Below are 20808 nucleotides of genomic sequence, written 5' to 3' on the forward strand. Positions count from 1 at the left end.
CCGTAGCCAGTGTTCAATCTAATGGTGGCCTGTAAAGGCCAAACAATGCCTTCAAACATAGCACGTTCAAAGCAACATCTTCAATCTAAGCAAACAGTATTACGACTGGGCGATCTTGAACAGTAGACAATATGGAGTGCTTCGGGTTTTTATAGAGCACATAAAGACAGACTCGCAAGGCACAGCTAAAATTCAAAGTGAACTTTGAAAGGCGACAATGGCCGTGAATGAATAGTGAAAGTAATATTTGGTATACACAAACCTGTCGTCAAGACAACAGACAGTCCAACCAGGAAGTCCTGCAATAGGGGAATTATTGGTATTTCCCAGAATTCACGGGAGGTCATATTCTGAAACTCTACCCCTTGATAATAACGGCGATTATGTTAACGTTGGCAGCATAAGTCATAACACCTGCCTGGCTAAGGTTAAGAAAATCTTAAGTTATATATATAGACACAAGTAATGAGTTCAGAAAAGATATCTCGCGGATCACTCGGAGGAACGCATGTTAAAAGGATATTACACTAAATAGAATTATTTGTTTTTTTCTCAGTCCATTCAGATACAAACAGATGAAAACCTACCAAGGACTGAGTTGGATTATTTAGTCTCTTGTCTCATCATCTATACCTTTGATACCTTTGTCACAGACCCGGGTTCGATTCCCACTAGGGCATAATATTTATACCATTTATGTCCAGTGAATGTATGTAAGCCCTAGTTGTAATAGCAGACTGTGCTATCTAGTGAATCATTTAGAATGCCCGGGTTCAATTCCCCTGATTTGGGTGGTGGTGGTGGTGGAATTGGGTTTAACGTCGTGCTTGAGAATATTTCGCTCATATGACGACGTGCATGCGTGTATGTGTAAGTGCGGCTGCTTGTACTAGCCCAGACTGAAGCTTGTTTTATAGTGCTAGCCCACTGTGATACCATGCCGCAGTGAAGTATGAATACCCCAATCAGACACATTATACTGACTCCGAGCCGACCAGTCCTTGATGTACCCATTAATGCCGAGCGCCAGGCAGGGACCAACAAGTACCATATTTTAACGTCTTTTGGTATGACGCAGTCGGGGATCGAACCCGCGACCTTCCGCACTCCGGGCGGACGCTCTAACCACTACACCACGGAGGCGGTTCCCTGATTTGGGGGATAAATGCGATACGTACTGTATGTGTAAAAGATTAACTCGGTCGCACAAACAATCAGTCAATCACTCATTCACATTGCATATTACTTTACTGTCTCGTGCCTATAACACTTTACATAACACGCTGTAACATGAATTCTGGATGTAGACAAACACGTGATTTCACAACATGCACTGTCGTGCACTGTTTCCTTTGACAACCTGTTTGACACTCCTTCGCTTGTTCGATAAGTTAATTTATCTGCTTCGAATCACTGGGCAAAGTTCCAAAACGTCTGTTCATTTCGTCGTCAAATTTCCTCGTAACTCAATGTCTTGAGGAGGAAAGATTGCGAAGCGGCTGTCACTCAACACAGAGTACCCTGTCAGTCAGGCTTCACCAGCCACGCCTATTTTACACTCGGAATACCCATGAGACAAAACCCGCTAGTCAACTTAAAGACGACGCTGTTGCTCGACAGTGGCAACATGGCGGCCAAGTATTGGCTTGGTATTGCCATCTGCTTGTCTGTCGTATCCGAATACAGCTGTCAGGTAAGTTACTTTCCACAACGAAACCCTCTGAATCAGGACATTCCCTATATCTGCACTGATGGGAATGTTGGTTTAACGAGTTTTCACTCTATGTAATGTGATGTTTTGAGCTCTGTTCCACGCATTGTTACACAATACTCAGGTGATAGCGTGTTTGAATGGTTAATGGAATGAATGAGTATGGTTTTACGCCGCATTTAGCAATATTCCATCAATATCACGGCGGGGAGACACCAGAATGGGTTTCACACATTTTACTCACGTGGGAACCGAACCCGGGTCTTCGGCGTGACGAGCTGACGCTTTAACCACTAGACTACCCTACCTAAATGATTAGTAGAAATAAGGTAGTTTACCGACATACACCAACATAGGCTGGCAATTTAATTATGACTGCAGCTACAAACATTGAAATCATAACATGTCATCATGTCATTCCCTCGCCATGGTGTATGATGACATGCCATCAACAGTGTCACCCAGTCAGTTGAGTAGCCTCGTGTAGGCTGTTCGTGGTCAGTTCTTGCGAAACATGTTAAAGGGAGTAGTCCCAATGTGCAGTGATATGCTTCTTATGAACATTTGGTTGTTACGTCACCACCCGTGGTCACTCAAATTGCAACCGTCTGCATCGGATCTGTTTGGGCTTTCCTTTCACACAAGTCCGTCGTCTTCTGTTAAAACTGTAACATTGTTCGCAGCGGTATCAAATTATACCCATTCTGTTCCAGCGTACCTGCAGTCTGACTGCTGGCCGTCTACCAATTTCTGTCGGATACTGTACTGATGAAGACGGCAACCGGATAGCTGCAAATCTTCAATCCAGACTCCCCAGCCGCAGTACATGCAGAGTTACCTGCCTTGAGGATGCAGAGTTACGGTTCCTGATCTGTGACGACGGGACATGGCATATGACACCCAATCTTTGCAATGGTGAGCATAATTTTGCAAGTATCTAAACCACCAGTTAGACAGCACATTATGAGTGAGTGAGTGAGTAAGTGTGGGTGAGTGAGACTTACATCAGTTACTTCACGTCGTGTCAGTGTGATGTGGGAAGTTCAGATCTCGCACAGGTGAAAGTCCTAAACTGTACCAGTTTAATGAAACCATCATGCAAGGATACGGTGCTTCCAGACCTGTAACAGAAACAGGACCAAGAGGGATTCGAACCTGCATTCACAGGTTTCAGGCATGAATTTGGGACGCGGCTCCGCAAAGTGATGGTTGCTCCCCTGTGCCCTTGAGCATACCGATCAATGTGTTCCAGGCCAATAGGTCCCCCATGCCCTCTAGCATACCGATCAGCGTGTTCCAGGCGAATAGGTCCCCCATGCCCTCTAGCATACCGATCAGCGTGTTCCAGGCGCATAGGTCCCCATGCCCTCTAGCATACCGATCAATGTGTTCCTGGCTATTGGGTCCCCATGCCCATGCTCTCTAGCAGACCGATCAATGTGTTCCTGGCTATTGGGTCCCCAAGCCCTCCAGCATACCGATCAATGTGTTCCAGGCTATTGGGTCCCCATGCCCTCTAGCATACCGATCAATGTGTTCCAGGCTATTCCAATAGGTCCCCCATGCCCTCTAGCATACCGATCAATGTGTTCCTGGCTATTGGGTCCCCCATGCCCTCTAGCATACCGATCAATGTGTTCCTGGCTATTGGGTCCCCCATGCCCTCTAGCATACCGATCAATGTGTTCCAGGCTAATGGGTCCCCCATGCCCTCTAGCATACCGATCAATGTGTTCCAGGCGAATAGGTCCCCCATGCCCTCTAGCATACCGAGCAATACCGATCAATGTGTTCCAGGCGAATAGGTCCCCATGCCCTCTAGCATACCGAGCAATGTGTTCCAGGCGAATAGGTCCCCACACCCGTTCAGCATACCGATCAATGTGTTCCAGGCGAATAGGTTCCCCTTGCTCTCCAGCATACCGATCAATGTGTTCCAGGCGAATAGGGTCCCATGCCTTTCCAGCATACCGAGCAATGTGTTCCAGGCAATAGGCCCTCCATGCTCTCTAGCATACCGTGTTGTGTGTTCCAGGCGAATAGGTTCCCCTTGCTCTCCAGCATACCGATCAATGTGTTCCAGGCGAATAGGTCCCACATGCCCTCTAGCATACCGATTAATGTGTTCCAGGCGAATAGGTCCCCCATGCTCTCTAGCATACCGAGTAATGTGTTCTAGGCGAATAGGTCCCCATGCCCTTCAGCATACCGAGCTATGTGTTCTAGGCGAAAAGGTCACCTCTGCCCTCAAACTACGTGTTCTCATATTTTTGAACACACCGATAAATGCACAGTACAGACTGATTTATGTAATTGATGAGGTTTTGTTTTCGGGATATCATATTCATTTATAAATGCTTGCTGGATCCACCTAATTAGCATACTGCTTTTATTATTGCCAACATTATATTTTAACTCATTCGACCACTTCCTTAATCATATGTTCATGGTCTAGCATAAAGATTGCATATATTCTTCTAGGTATGGAGGATGTCCAGCTGGTACCAAGACGACGTCAAAAACGTTGGCTCTGGATACCAATATTAATAATAGGGTGGTGGGGATCAAGACCAGGCCCTCCTCCAGGTAATGTAACTCTTTATTACCTACGAGGACGAAAATATCGGGGTTCATATTTTCATACGATGCTCTAGGGCAAAATATCACTTTGTCATGGTGACGTGACGTCATGAACAATGCTATGACGTCACATTTCTTCTATGACGTTGCGTTCTACATGCGGCGACGGCGGGTAGCCAGCCTATGTTTTAAAGTAGGTTTAGGTTTATTTTCCTCAATTTGACGACTTCGGTAATAAATAGAATATTATATTCGTGCACATATCACACTATGTTTACGACACTTGTGCCTAAATATCGGTATATTCCTCGCTCTCGCTCGGGATATACCATCATTTAGGCACTCGTGTCGTAAACATAGTATGACATGGGTACTCATATAATATCCTCTATTTATTCAGTTCACTCTGGGTAAACACATATATAGTTATCATGACGTTCATCGTTAGGTAAGTAGGGACACTGCCCTGCCGTGGCACCATTCTACCGGACCACGGGGTAGGTATTATGAGCACTTGGTGTAGCTTGAAGTTTTCGTTTTACCGACAACGTCCTGAAATGAACCTATTGCGCAGAAGCGTACGGCAACGAGCACTTGCAACTCGGGAGATAGAGTGGATCTGTGGGAAACACCATGGCTGATGTCATGTTCTGACTGGATGGACAATCCTGAATATGTCGATGTCCGAAAGCTGAATCGACTATGGAGCTCTAGATACTCAAACAATTCCAACGGGTTTGTTCTGTCTCTTAATATCTGGTTTCTGTTCAAGTACCGTCTGCGGTGTTGATACACTACAGCCGCCATTGCTCAGCTGCGCCTGCCTAACGCCATCTGGGTAGGTGGCGTACATCCGGGACGTAAAATAAGGCGCAGCTTTTCTTACGTCATGGATATGCATTAGGGCGTAGATTTGTGCTTGGGTGCAGTTCACCCTTACGCCAGGACTAGGACTTACGCCTGAGATATGCATGCGGTCCCATCAGAAACATCCTTTGTGACAGTTGTGGCTATCATATTAATGAAACTTTCACACAGTTTGTTCGGCCTTCGGAGCTCAGTGGTGGAGCCGTCACAGAGTTTTCAAGTCGTTGTACCAGAGGCCAGACCAACCAGGTCATAGCTCTTAGATGTGATTTCTCCCGGAAGAAGAAGCCATACCTCTTGGCTTGTCAGCAAAATGTTTGTGTCCATTGGCTTCACCAAAGTGTGAGCTATCAAAACGTTATACGTCAGCTACGCCAAACACAACCCCAGATACATCCGATATATTGTTCAAAGATGTTTAAGCCAGCTCACCAACTGCCTTCACCGAACTACCACTAGTACCTGCACGTCACGATTCTGAGAGGGCTGACTGACCTAAACATGTTAACGTTACCGCAACGACACAATGGACTAACCGTCACGTGAATGTATTGTTACATAACACCGCCTGACGGTAGCATTGACCTTTAAGAAAACTCACGGGCGAAAGAAACGTCACCAAAATGATATTTTTTTTTCTTTTATCGTACTCTAAGTGATTATTCACATCTGTAGTTCACACTTTCATCATTCAGAATGTCGTGAATCCATTAATTTTCCAAATAGGATTGTTAATTTTCCAAAATCTGAGTTTGTTGTTTTGTGACATGTTAAAATAGCGAGGTGACGTTTGTTTCGCGCGTGAGTTTACATTGCTCAACGTGAAATTGTATTTTTGTCCTTATTCATTTTTGCCATTAGAACAATGCCTCTTTAATTGCGCCGTGATTTTGTACAAACTACAATTCATATGGTATCTGTCCGTATCGTGTTAATAGTGAAATCATACAACGTCATTGTACAATAAGCGTTACATTTGTGTACATTTAGTGTCAAATACTAAAGTATCTTCCCGTGTTACTGAGAAGGTTTTGCCAACATTAGATGTCAGAATTGTGACATCTTGGAGGTTAACTATAGATTAAGGCGTCATTTATAGAAGATCTCCTCATTTAGGGCTACTACCGAGGCACTCTTGCTTCCTTATAGCGCGACACGGGTTAAAAATGGTCTTCAGTAACACAGGCTTATCGTAAGAGGTCTAGAATGGTTCCAGTCTCCTTCCCAGAGTTCCTTGCGGCAAGCGAGCATAGTACCTCTGCCACAGGCCAGAAAGATGTGACGATTCGTCACATCTTACACCGTCCATTCAATATAATCTACATATTTCTTAACTCTTGTATTTTTGACGAGTCTACACATCTAATGAAACATCTTTGATAGAATGGTTTGGTTTCACTGAGAAAATATCCTAAAACGTGTAACACTATTTCGATTTGCGTAGCGATCCTTTGTTTACATAGGTTGTACGGCTCCACGTGCTGTCATCGAAGCTGATGGAGAGCTAACGATGCAGCCAGTTTAATATCTAAATATGTTCTGTCATAGACCTTACTGTCGCAGTTGTGGAAGAATATATATGTAACAATGTACATGTAGATCACTGTGAAGAGCGCGCCGAAAAACTTGCGTAAGGCCAGTCTCTTCTTAAATGAATATGCGCGTTTGTTCACAAACAAGAGAAAAAGTCCGGTCACGTGATATGCAAATTAGCCTGTGGCAGTGATGTTATGCTAAGTCATCACTGCGCCGGAGTGTGGAATTGATCTTGTCGTAAGAGGCGTCGAACGGGATCGTGTGGTCTTGGCGTGTCCCAACTGCGTATATCGATGCTCATGCTGTTGATCACTGGATTGCCTAGTCCAGGCTCAATATTTACGGACCGCCGCCAAATAGCTGGACTACTGCTGAGTGCGGCGTTAAACTACGAAACAATCAACCAGTCCTTATCACGCCATTATGCCACCAACATTGCGCCATTTTCCAAATACATCTCGCCATTTTGAAATGCTTGTGAGTTACTCCATATTATGACACCAATATCGCTAGGCGTTCGCAATGATATTTTCAGGATACAAGAGGACACGTTTATGAAACGAAGGTGACGTAATAGAGTAGCTCTTCCTCATGTTCGGATACAGTGTACACTGAATTAATAAAATTTGTCTAACTCAGACAGTTCACTGAATTAAAAAACACAAGCTCTCGGTTTGTCGGAACCTGTAATAGAGGCACCTGCTACAATTAGCAGTCCGAAAACTTTAACTCACTTCCTATGATGGATAAGTGGCCGAAAATGACGTATATCACAGTAGTTAATCTATGGCGATCGCCACTGGCGCAGAACAGTGCACACATTATCCGTGATAACGCCAGTTGCCGTAGATATCCGAATATCGCCGCACATTCCCGTGGATTACTAACAGATTGCCTGAAACTTTATGTTTTTTTTATAAATCGACGGAGATTGCCCCTGATCGACGCTGGTTGTCGTAGATTACCCTTAAAATGCCGTAAACTGCGGTAAATGTCTATAAAACGATGGAGATAATAGCAAATCATCAGGCAATTGGTTCACGTTGTTCGGCAAACCAGGTCGTGGAGAATTATACCCCATAATAAGTGTTTTCCTGTAAGAAATAAATCAGTTTGTATTATTATATGTGGACTGAATCATACATGAGAAACTTGAGTCAACTGTTGTCGCCCGATGTAATGTTCTCCACTTGTTTACAGACCGATCTCCTCCAGTGGTCACCTGTCCAATGGATATCCATAAGTTCTCAGACCCAATCCAAACAAGCACTAAGGTGTACTGGAACGACGACGATGCGTCAGCCTACGACAACAAAGATAGACATGTTGCGTAAGATAACTCTGCTCAGCGTTGTTGGTACTCTCACACTAATTTCATGACTTGCTTTATTTAGTAAATTCAAGACTCACTGTTTTAAGATAGATACAGTGTGACGTATGTGTCTAGAAATGTATCGAGATAAAGAACCCTTAGGTTGTTTTTGTCAACTGGGTTACATGCTATTTTCCATTCTGATCGAATGTGGATATCCCACCTGTCCAGTTCAGTCAGGCCACCACTCCCACCCCTACCCCCGACACCAGGGTCCTCCGTCTCAGGCCACATAGAAGGGTGCTGAACTTTACATCTCATCTAACAAAATTTGCCTTGCCCACATGAGTCAGTGAGTTTAGTTTTGAGCCGCTTTTAGCAATATTCCAGCAATACCAAGGCGGAGTACTCATATCGGAAATCGACGTCTCGAGCTCTAGGCTACCAACCGTCCTGTTTCCACTTGAGCTCTGAAGTTAACCCTATTGAACCAAAATCATACGTTTATCTCTACTACAGGGTAAGACGGGCGAGCAGGAAGCGGTCCGGGTACTTGTTTAGTGAAGGAAGTACACCCATCAGCTACACAGCCAGAGACAGTGCGGGGAACATGGGCACATGTGTGATGACAGTCACTGTGACAAGTACGTCCTACACAAGCTGGCCAGAAACATTCATCTTCAGTGATAAATATTAAAGTTAGATTAGTAGACAAAGATCAACATTGTGCTATAATTTGCGATTTCCGACTTTCGGAATAAAGAATTAACTCTGTCCAGACATATCTGTGAGTACGTATACTTGTACGTCTGTAAGTCCGTATGTTATGGATGGTTGGAGAATATCAAAGATTGATCCTTGTGCGTCAGGAGACCCCCCACGTCTTAGAACTGTGACCTGATTGGTCTGACTTCTTGTTCACATGTAAACCTTACAATACTTCGTGTGATATGACCAATTTTTTTGTGTGCCTTTTTATAAACAATATTCTGCAGCCATCAGATGTTCACCTGGGCCAAGCAAGACCTTCAGGAACGGTTACTATGTCTGCCATCCAAGCGCCGACTTCGTCTACGGTACCAGCTGCAACTACGGCTGTTACTATGGTTACACGATAAAGGGTTCAAAGCGCAGAGAATGCTGGCAAAGTGGCAAATGGTCAACGACGTTAGAGCCGACCTGTGAAAGTAAGGGTTACACCAATCATACCTCATGTGATCAAAGAACATTTTATTCAAGATTTCTTAATCGTATTTTTTCTACGAACGTAAAAATACTTCAGCACTGAATATGCCCATGTCTTCCCAAAGATGGACGTTCGTGGTAAAGGAAACTGAAAATACATTCCCAGTTTCATTGTGACACAGATTGTATTGTCATGCAGCTTCATGTTTTAATTGAATGGTTTATACTGTCATATGCTATCTAGTTTGGTTTACTAACTTTACAATGTACAGACATAAGTTACTTTCACAACCCGATTCACTCTCGCTATCACTCTCTACACCCAGTTGCTGCTGTTGCTCGCTGACTTAAAGCCCGAATCGGAAACATTAAACCATCTATAGCTTCTTTCTTTTAAAAAGACATTGCTGATCATGGCGATTTCTCGACACTGAGATGACAAACGGCGACCTTGTCTCGGCTGTTCGAACATGTTGACAATCAACTGACAAAGCTGCACCCATTCACAATAATAGACCTAACCAGATAAGGTCACGCAATGCATTAGTATTCACTTGATCAGGTCAACCTGAACAAGCTGTAGTTAATATTAGTATCCTAGTTTCAATATGTAAACAATTCACACATTATCACAAATTCCACTTACAGTACAAATTTGATAATAAGATATCAAAAAATGAATGACTGTGTTTATTTTTGATCTCAAATTTGGTTGGATTGGATATGAGTACACATATTAAAATATCAGTTATTATTTTATAACTGAGTTATTGTATACAAAACAATGACAAATAAATACTAAAACTGCTCTTTATTAAAACCAGAATTCATGAGCAGCGCAAGGACTAATATTTCATTTCTCTTCAGTCAGTCAACCCGAAGTGTGAACCAAATATTTTGCTACCCTTGTGCACGCATATCGTCCATATTTCAGCTGTCACGTGTCCACCACAATCCATTGCACCTGACGCCACGTTTATGTGCACCGATGGCACTAACTTCAAGAGCGCATGTTCCTACACGTGCAAAACCGGATATGACGTAAAACCTGGAAAGTCACGTGTCAGAGTCTGCGCATACGATGGTCAATGGCGAGGTGCCGTTCCGGAATGTGTAGGTGAGTGGGTACGATGACATTCAGTCCGGCAGTTCACCGTTGCTTCTTCCATCGGCTGTGATGTCCTATTGTAACCACGAGTCACCACAAGGGTATTTGTGCGTATGCTTCAGATTCAGAACCTCCAAAGTTCACCAGCTGCCCTAGCGTTGAGACTTATTACACAGAAAGGAGCTCATCCCTGGCTTTAGTTGACTGGGATGTTCCCACCGCCACAGATAACAGTCAGGAGTCCATCACGCCTATACAGACCTCTGGTATATCTAACACAGACTATCATCCGGTGGGTGTTTATGAAATCATTTACACAGCAAAGGACAGCGCCGGAAACGAGGCCAGGGAATGCAAGTTCAAGGTTGTGGTCAAAGGTAGAGCCAGAACGAGGGCCATGATCAGTTTAGAAGTCTATCTAGAACTTGGAAACTTATGTGATTGGGATATGGCGTGCATGTATTTATGCCATGAGCTTTTGTCATGGATAAGAGCTTAAGTTCAACAATAAAACCAGTTTTGATATTTCTTCGATCAATTTACTGAAAGAGAGTTTCTGTCCTTGCTGACGAGATTGTAACTCTGAAAACAGACCTTGCGACCATAAACGTTTGTAAGCAAATCGTTGTTTGTGAGTACTTTTTGTAGTTATTTCATTACACACGTACAAAATTCAAAAGAATGTCCGTCTTTTCAGAACTGAAATGTTTCGCCCAATACCCGCTCCCCTACATGAGGGTGGACTGTCCCGACGGCTACCGGCACGGGTCTACCTGCAACTTCAGCTGCACCGGTAACTACATCTTAGAAGGTGCAAAGGAGACCACGTGTGAATTAGCCAACTCTGACAATGGAGTATCCTACCCGTACTGGGACATGTCCTCACAACCCTCATGCAGTGGTAAGTAAACGTCTGTATATTAGAGATGAGAGATGTATCATCCCCAAACTGGCATGCGTTATATTGTTATTAACATTGCTGGACTTTCTATACAAGTATGTACTTGTGTTTTGGTTTTCCATTATGACAAAAATTAGGTCACATGTTCCTTAAAGTCGTCCAGCCTTTGGTTGTCGTTTGATGGCTACCTTCAGCATCAGGTTTATGGATGATGTCATCATCATTTGATTTAGACATTACATTTTGAATTTAGGAATGAAGGATCGTAAATTTGAAATGCATAAATTTCAGTCAATATTTTGGATACGAAGATTCATATGCTTTCTTTAGAAGGATATATTATGCCTATACATTTTGCAGAAATGTTTGATATTATACAAACGCTCTGGCAATATTGTATGATTGCTACTGGTTTACCAGCATCAAATAAAACGTGGAAATGTACTGTAATCTGGATCATGGCCTTATATATCGAAATAAAACTGTCTGTTTGAATTTCTGAAACGGGCATTTTATTTTTTTCCACGGGAATCGTTAAAATTCTAAATTTGAATGATGTCTTTAACTACAGGGCTACCTCACCGCCCCTCCACGTCGTTGACTACCCTGTACACAACTATATCGTAATAAGCAGATGTTGTTTGGTACAGGGTATTCATTGTCGTGAGACCCGTGAAGATCCGGGTTAGTAACCCATGCTTGTCGTAAGAGGCGACTAACGGGATCGGGTGGTCAGGCTCGCTGACTTGGTTGACACGTGTCATTGGTTCCCAATTGCGCAGATCGATGCTCATGCTGTTGATCACTTGATTGTCTGGTCCAGACTCGATTATTTGCAGGCCGCCACCATATAGCAGGAATATTGCTGAGTGCGGCCTAAAACTAAACTCACTGACTCACTCACTCACCCATTGTCGTGAACATTATTGATATTAATGAACTGTTCCTGATAATGAGTTTGTTGCAATTAATCATTCTCACTTTGTGACAAACGAGTTGTTTGAATAATAAATTGATTGCAGTGTTTGACACGTGTCGAGACTTAACGCCACCTCACAACGGAGCTTTGGCATGTGACATATGGGAAGATGGCCATTTCTGTCAGATGCAGTGCTCGCGTGGAACCGACCTGACAAGGTCAACAGCATTCTACGGGAACCTAATGGTATGTGCGGAATCTGGGGACTGGAAGATCAGTCATCGTACTATTGATGACCCACTACCAGCTTGTACAAGTAAGTTTGCCATCCATATTTCATTTATGTAATACATATGTCTCCATTGCAGCATACACATATCTTCATAATATTTTGATACAAACATTTTTATTTGCAAATTGATATTTTAATTATTTCAGAAAAAAATAACATTTTAGAACATAAAATAGCTAATAGACCTATTCAAACAGACAAACGGGTATTATTGGAGTTGTCCGTGATTCTATACAATGTAAGCTGTGACTAAATTAGGAATGGCACGTGAAATGGCAAGACTAAATTGTTGATGTCTTCGTGAACATCTGCCCACAGTATCTAGAAGACCAACGGACACAATAATGCCAGTACATTTCTATTACGATGGTCAATGCACGAAGGAAGATGCCCAGGAGCAAATAAAAACAAACTTCCAGGAGGTTTTCAATCAGAGTCCTTTCCGAGAAATTATCGGACAGACAGGGAGGACGACTGCCAATGTCAAGGTAAGCAACGTCACAATTTAGTACAGTAATCTCATATATATGAATATATACATTAAGAAATCCCCAAACGTCACCCTTTTATACATGTATTACCGTCAGTCAATTATAACATTGTGTCACTTTAACTCATTGAGCTCATTAAGGTGGCTAACGCCTTCTACAAGCTGTCATGCCGTGATATGACTGAAATATGGATAAAAGGGGGTCACGCCAGTTCGTCTCCGAATTCCCGACCCACACTTAGGCTCCGGGTAAGACAGCACTCCGGGTTTGTTTTAACGAATGTTACATTGCAACCAGTGGTTGTGGTATTAGGCGACTTCGTGGATCAGGTGGTCAGGTTCGGAGACTTGGTCGATGGCGTGTCATCGTCTCAGATATCCTGATGTCTCATTTGTTTCTTGTTTTTGTTTGATATCTTATTTTCTTATATTACGTTCACGGTTGACCTTTTGACCTCAATGAAAGGTGACCTGCGGCTCCTCTGATCATGGGAAGCGAAAGCGAGAAACTCGTGTGACAGTGCAAGTTGACATCCTCCTGGCCCTCGATGGCGACGCGTCCAGAGAGACCTTTAAGGAGGCAGAGACAACTCTTCTGAATCTGTACAGTCACATTACTGATGACATAAAGGGCGACAACTCTAAACTGTTTCCTCAGCTCAGTCAGGAAGTCCGAGCTGAGATGGCTATAGGAAGGCCAACGGTTGACCTGGAGTGCCCTCCTCATACCTTCCCATCGTATAATACATATAGCTGCGGTAGGTATATGATAATACATTACATATCTTTAACATGAAGGTAGCAAAATTGGAATGATCGGGTCTTTAGGAATAACCCATCAACAAGGGGAAATGTTTATAAATTGTTTATTTTATTGATACAAAAACATTTACCTATGTTTTTTTACTCGTAACCCTGGCGAGACATTGAACATCGTGATCGTGAATCATGCTAATGATATAGTTGGCATTTACAGTAAACATATACTGAACAAAATAAGTTAGGGATATTGGTATTTTTATGATTGATATTTTATCAGTGTGTCAATGAATAAATAGATCATTATTCATAATTTCAAACTTTACATATATCCCTAACTATTTTTGTCCAGTATATTACAGAGGATTACGTATGGCTTTTTCTTTCCTAGACACGTTGTGCGAGTGTACTGCACTGCTGAAACCCCACGGCCTTTCCGGTGACTGTATATGCCCAAAACTGCGAACTTGGCAATAAAACATTCTAAGAAGGACGCTGATCCCAATGCATCATCTCATATATACCATATGATTGAGGTCTTGGTATACTCAATGGTGTCTTCCTATTTATATGTACCTATTCTTTAGTACGTGTCAGTTACAGAGCTTGATGTCTGACACCGATGAATGCGACATTAACGCATCTGTATATCATATGATATGTTTCTCTCGTCTTATTGCAGTTGGCTGCGGTGAGGGTCTATACTACTCCGAGGAAGACAACGGCTGTGAGGAATGTCCTACTGGAACTTACCAACCCGAAGCTGAAGGTTCTGGGTGTGTCCAGTGTCCAGACGGAATGACAACCTTACAAAATAAGACTACAACCGTTGATGGTTGTCTTCGTAAGCCTCTCTAGACTTCCGAATATAATTTAAAGCAGTTAAAGAGTATATAAGTATTGTTGCATGATACTTTGAACAAAATTCCCGTCATATGGGAGGCACCAAGATTGGCTCACACATGGCATCAAGGACGAAAAACCCAAAGAGATGTGGGTCTTATACTTGACAACTTTGGTCAAATCTTGGAACATGGGTATAGCGATGACCAACCTAGTAGATACATTGGGCCGAACAGGGGTTCTGAGCCATGATTATACATAGGTTTCTGACCTGTCCAAGGAAATGTATATGTCTGCACAGCTAACTGTCATGGCTGGGACGACTGAATCCTTTATCCAATGTTCTGGCACTCACACATGAGACAACTCTTCTCTCGTTTTACGTTCTACAAAACGTTTTACCTGACATACAATGACGCTTAACATACAATGAACATTATACTAGTATCAATAAAAAGTAGAACGATGTTAATTATTGCTTTGGTGTTTCAGCAATGTGTGGACTTGGTCATTTCTCAGCAAATGGTGTTGAGCCTTGCTCACCGTGTGGTCAAGGACAGTACGCTGACCGCCTTGGTTCTACAGAATGTACAGCCTGCTCGGGTAGCATGACCACGGTGTCCCAAGGCTCAGAAAGTGTCACCTCCTGTCGACGTAGGTTGTGCACATCGCTATATGTTAAAGGTCGAGGCACACAATTTGGTTTCAGTGTAACTAGCAAAGATGTATATGTTTACGTTTATGCTGACAGGCAAGAGGACTGGGCAGGATGAGCGTTTAGAGCAACGGTATATGGTGTTGAGTCCGTTGACAAACATTGACACATGATGACCGCAAACTGTATTTCGAACCCACAATCACAAGTTCTGGCTGTAACTTTGCACAGCGAATAAAATGACGAATTTATTCATGACCGGGCTAGCCGTCTTTCTCTCTCTCTCTCTCTTACCCCCCCCCCCCCCCCCCCCTCTCAAATCTGTGAAGTCTTGAGAATCTTGCCTTGCAAGCAGAAGTTTGGAATATTTAAATCAAATAAAGAGGGGTCAGAAGCAATCAGGCATATATTTCATAAAAGCTGTGTCCATTAGGTGAAGCCGAATATCTTATCGCTTCACATAACCATTTGCCTAAATTGCAGTCGGACCCCTTTCACAGAAAATATATAAGGTGTTTTAAAGCCGTGTGTAAAATTCCTTTTGGTAACTTGATATCCTTATGTTAACAGCGTTTGACGTGGCTATGTCTCCTTCTCAAGCCGCCAATGCTCAGCTCAGAGTCGACACAGAAGATTTTGAAATTCAAAACGGATTTGAACTTCGCTTTTGGCTGACGTATCAATCAGCAGGGGACGTCATCTCTCTGACACATGGAGATAAGGGTATCTTGTCTGTCTCCATCAGCACTACATACGGAATGCAACTAGAGGTTAACGGGTAAGTTTCTCAATAAGTGGTTACGACAAAACAAAATTGGCAGGAAAGAATGTTGTATTTGAGGATTGGGGGACACAAAAAGTGGAGCTCTTATGTTGGGAAATCTGGGAAACTGAACCGAGGATTTAGGCGTGCTAACATTTAACCTACGGGCTACCCCGACGTCTCGAAAAGTAAATGAACTTCGTCCTGTTTTCAAATGCAAATGTTTAATTGTGTTGAGCGATTGAATTCTTCCAGAGACCCCACCTAACCTGATCACTCTCGGGACTTGTGTCTCTGTATACTTGTACATGTAATTAAACGGTCATAATTACATTCTCTTGATTGGTTAATTCGGAAACTTATTATCAGGGCGATTTTACATTATATCAAATTATATGGACTGACTGACTGAGTTTGGCTTTACGCCGCTTTTAGCAATATTCCAGCAACATCACGGCGGGGGCCACCAGAAATGGGCTTCACACATTGTACCCATGTGGGGATTCGAACCCGGGTCTTCGGCGTGACGAGCCAACGCTTTAACCATTAGGCTACCCCACCGCCCAAAAATTATATGGAAGACATATTTAATTTTGTGTTTTAAATATATATTATTTTAAATCTACACACCGTAAAGTGACATGATAAAAAAAGAAGAATAATTTTGGGCATCTATCCCAATTTACTTTAAAAATAGCGAAAGTTACTGTTTCCAAAACAGCGCAGGTGACACGTAATCTATATGTGCAAGTTATGTGAATCACGCAGAAGGATCGCCGTTATTTTCGGGGTATCGTTGCCTAATATGGATGAAGTATGAACCTTATTTGTTGAACAGGACAGTGCTGGATGTGCCAGGCCTTGTCGCCAACCAGTGGTATCAGACAGATGTTAGCTACATCAACCATCAACTCTCCGTCAGTGTGGATGGGGTTCACAGTCGCTCACATTCTGTATCTTTTGACGCTAACGATGCTCAAAACATTTTAGTTTCCATGGGTGGTAAGTCTTTTTTTCGTCATTTGTTCCTAATGTTTTACATTAAAAGATAAAAGATATTCATACATAAAGAAAGAAAATAACCAACATCTGAAATGTCTGGAATCAGTCGGCCATGATGTTGACGCATACTTTCTGTGAGACGCTTAACTCAGGATACAAACAGAGATAGATAGATTACCATATATATGTTAGTTAATCACTAGCATAGTTGTGTCAGTTGATTGTACCACAGATATGTAAGCTGATCACTATCATAGTTATGTCAGTTGATTGTACCACATATATGTAAGCTGATATCTATCATAGATATGTAAGTTGATCACTATCATAGATATGTAAGTTGATCACTATCACAGATATACGTTGATCACTTTCATAGATATGTGAGTTGATCACTATCATAGATATCTAAATTGAACACTATCATAGATATGTAAGTTGATCATTATCATAGATATGTAAGTTGATAACTATCACAGATATACGTTGATCACTTTCATAGATATGTAAGTTGATCACTTTCATAGATATGTAAGTTGATCACTATCATAGATATCTAAATTGATCACAATCATAGATATTTAAGTTGATCACTATCATAGATATGTAAGTTGATCACTATCATAGATATGTAAGTTGATTACTTTCATAGATATGTGAGTTGATCACTATCATATATATCTAAATTGATCACTATCATAGATATGTGAGTTGATTACTGTCACAGATATACGTTGATCACTTTCATAGATATGTGAGTTGATCACTATCATAGATATACCTTGATCACTATCATAGATATGTGAGTTGATTACTGTCATAGATATGCCAGTTGATCACTATCACACTTAATGGTGACTCCTGAGATCGTGGTCTTGTCAACAGGTGCTGGTTTTGAAGGGGGTGTCTCCCAGCTGAACATGTGGCGGTCCCCCCAGAGTGTCGTTTCACCACCGTCACACACGTGCTTCCTGGGAGACGTCGGAGACGTCATCAACTGGGACGTCTTCACATCCGCAAACCAGTCTGAATCGTTTATACAGATCCCCAGTGAATGTGACGGTATGGGTTTCAGATTAATGCTTTGCAGAGAAAATGAACATACCTCTGAAATGAGTTATCTTCGTTTTAGAACTGTGAGATAATCAGAGTTGTCGAACACTGGCATCAGGAGTCAATGTTGTAACCACTATGGTAACAATCCTTACTACAGGTTAACACAGGTAGGCTTGGCACGGGGCGACGGTGAGCTCATGAGCTGCAATTCGTTGTGTAGAGTTGTGTCCTGGTTTCTCATGTAATGGATTCCAATCAGAGGTTCACTCCATTGTGACCCTTGTCTGCACGCTGCACTTCCAACCACATTAACGTCAAAAAAGCATTTCATATACTTTTTCAAAAGCGTCTTTAAACGTAAATGGCATTTGGTGTTTTCCAACAGCAGTGTTAAACTCGCTCACCATCTCACTGGCAGCGTATGATCCCGCATGAGAACATAAAAACGACGAGACCTACCACATTCAGGTAGGAGGCTACTAAAGACGATGTGCAGCAAAGGGAGTTGTCTATCGGTTATAGGATTGTATTTTTTCAATGGAAATAGTGTAATATTGATTGGAATGGCTATTTTTCGCTTACGTAGCTATTTTGGCGAATGTGTCCATGATATTTCTTATAAAACAATGGAGATATAGAACACTCAATAATATGGAGTCAGAACAGATTGACCTTAAAGTGAACTAACGGTTCTGTATTTCAGACACAGATGAATGCCTATCCTCACCTTGTATCCATGGAGATTGTAACGATGAGCTGAATAGCTACACGTGTACCTGTCATACTGGTTACCAAGGCGACAACTGTGACGTCAATATAGATGACTGTGTGGAGAACGAGTGCACTAATGGGGGCACGTGTGTCGACGGTGTGGTGGAATACACGTGCAGGTGTACACCTGAGTACACAGGGCAGTACTGCGATGCTAATTTAGGTAATTCTGTGGGGCGTTACATGAAGGTGGGAATTAGCATTCCACCTTCGCAACTAATGTTTGCGGTAAGACTGAATGTCACCGCATTCCTAATACATGTACTTGGAATGGTGACTCCAATGACAGGTTGACTTGGTCCAAACTATATAGATAACATATTGTCTCTTTACTGAATATTGCTGAGTGCAATGCCAACCTGCAAACGAACTAGCAAATATACTGGAAAGACAACTTTAGAGATGAGTTATTTTCTCAAGCGTGCCCCACTCATTTTATTCCGGGACATGCCGATATTCCTTGAGGTTATGGAAAGGGACGAGTGGGGACGAATGGCTATTTTCTATATTACAATTTATCCAAAGAGTTATCTCCCTTGCTCAATCAAACCAACACAAATGCACAACCTGAGCTTCTTCTGATAATAATCATGTTAGCATTGTTATCATAACTTGTTGCATACCTTTGTGTTGAAACATATACCCAAAACAATACTTTGTAGTTCACGGACAATGGACCGGATGGGGTAACTGGACAGAGTGTACCACGTCATGTGGACCAGGGGAGAGAACTCGCGCCAGACGTTGTGATAACCCACAACCACAGAATGGCGGAGACGACTGCGAGGGTTCAGAAACAGAGGTCGGGCTCTGCAATACAGGAGAATGTCCAGGTACCATAATCATGCACTTCATATCCTTGCCTCGATTATTTACAGTCGGCTCCCATAGAACTGATGGCTTGCATTTCGGCAATTTATCCTCCTCAAAGATCTGAAAATTGTCAGCAATAAAATAAAATGGTGCGTAAAGATAAAATCACCACAAAATGCTTTCACATTTCTAAGGAATCAGTGTCCATATTGTTATCGTATTCCAAAGCTAATATGTGATTATTTCACTGAGTCATCTGCTGATTCTGAAAGACGTCCCTAACCAGTTTATCGGTATCCCTCGTTTTGTTTTGTCATCGCGGGGCGGTGGGGTAGCCTAGTGGTTAAAGCGTTCGCTCGTCACGCCGAAGGCCCGTGTTCGATTGCCCACATGGGTACAATTTGTGAAGCCCATTGATGGTGTACCCGCCGTGATATTGCTAGAATATTGCTGAAAATGGCGTAAAACCATACTCAGTCTGCCAGTGTTTTGTCATCTACAGTCTGTGCAGAAGTAAGTGCCCCTGATCACGGTGATCTGGAATGCAGGGATGTCAACAGTACAAGACTGTGTGAGCTGAAATGTGACGACGGCTATGACTTCGACCGACCTCCGTTGTCTGTCTATAAGTGTGGGCAGGAGACGGGATACGAATGGAGTTATGTTACTGAGGACAACCCAGATGGACGATTCCCCAACTGTGTCGGTAGGTTTGGTGGCTGACATGAGTAAGTGTTTGTTTATTTTTCCTTATCCTGACTCATACGTTGTAACTTATCTCCCTTTTCTTTCCGAATCCAAGTGGAAACCTCTGTCCTATTGTTCCTTAATGAACAGTAAAAAATAGCTCACCCCAGTCGGGCCTCTCCCAGGCTGAGCGCCAACTACCCACGTGACCGCTAGCTGCTTGTCATTCTCTGCTTTTCGCCCTCCCAACATCGATCTTCGCAATTGTGATGCGATGACATGTGTCAACCAAGTCAGCCAGCGTGACCACCCGATCCCGTTGGTCGCCTAACAAGCCTGGTTTTTTTAAGACCAATTTTAACCCGGATCTTCGCAGGTTTTTTAGTTTGATGGGTTTGCGCAGCCTTTAACAAATGTGCAACAGTGGCACACATCTTGTTTTCTTTTTCGTTGTTACTGTAAGCGGCGATGTTTGGATATCAGAAGAATATAATCTTTTTTTAATCAGAACGTAAGAGCCATTGTTTTAACCTCTACACAAGTTCAAAACATCCGGCA

The 20808-nt window shown here is 42.6% G+C and overlaps 1 protein-coding gene across 1 annotated transcript in view; it reads left to right on the forward strand.

Annotated features, from left to right (window-relative positions):
- The first annotated feature begins 1435 nt into the window (after nt 1–1435).
- Nucleotides 1436–20808, forward strand: part of LOC124277463 — a 32544-nt gene continuing 13171 nt past the window's right edge. Inside the window, 20 exon segments of the mRNA XM_046713158.1 lie at nt 1436–1693; nt 2425–2626; nt 4193–4297; nt 7895–8024; nt 8526–8650; nt 9002–9193; nt 10126–10308; nt 10422–10676; nt 10997–11200; nt 12223–12435; nt 12730–12899; nt 13368–13659; nt 14343–14504; nt 14996–15157; nt 15729–15936; nt 16760–16923; nt 17809–17985; nt 18683–18913; nt 19413–19583; nt 20066–20269. Coding sequence (XP_046569114.1) covers nt 1628–1693; nt 2425–2626; nt 4193–4297; nt 7895–8024; nt 8526–8650; nt 9002–9193; nt 10126–10308; nt 10422–10676; nt 10997–11200; nt 12223–12435; nt 12730–12899; nt 13368–13659; nt 14343–14504; nt 14996–15157; nt 15729–15936; nt 16760–16923; nt 17809–17985; nt 18683–18913; nt 19413–19583; nt 20066–20269 — 3616 coding nt within the window. The 5' untranslated portion in view covers nt 1436–1627.

This window comes from Haliotis rubra, unplaced genomic scaffold (assembly GCF_003918875.1).
Source record: "Haliotis rubra isolate DU_JTF1 unplaced genomic scaffold, ASM391887v1 Scf2219, whole genome shotgun sequence".
Taxonomy (NCBI): Eukaryota; Metazoa; Mollusca; class Gastropoda; order Lepetellida; family Haliotidae; genus Haliotis; species Haliotis rubra.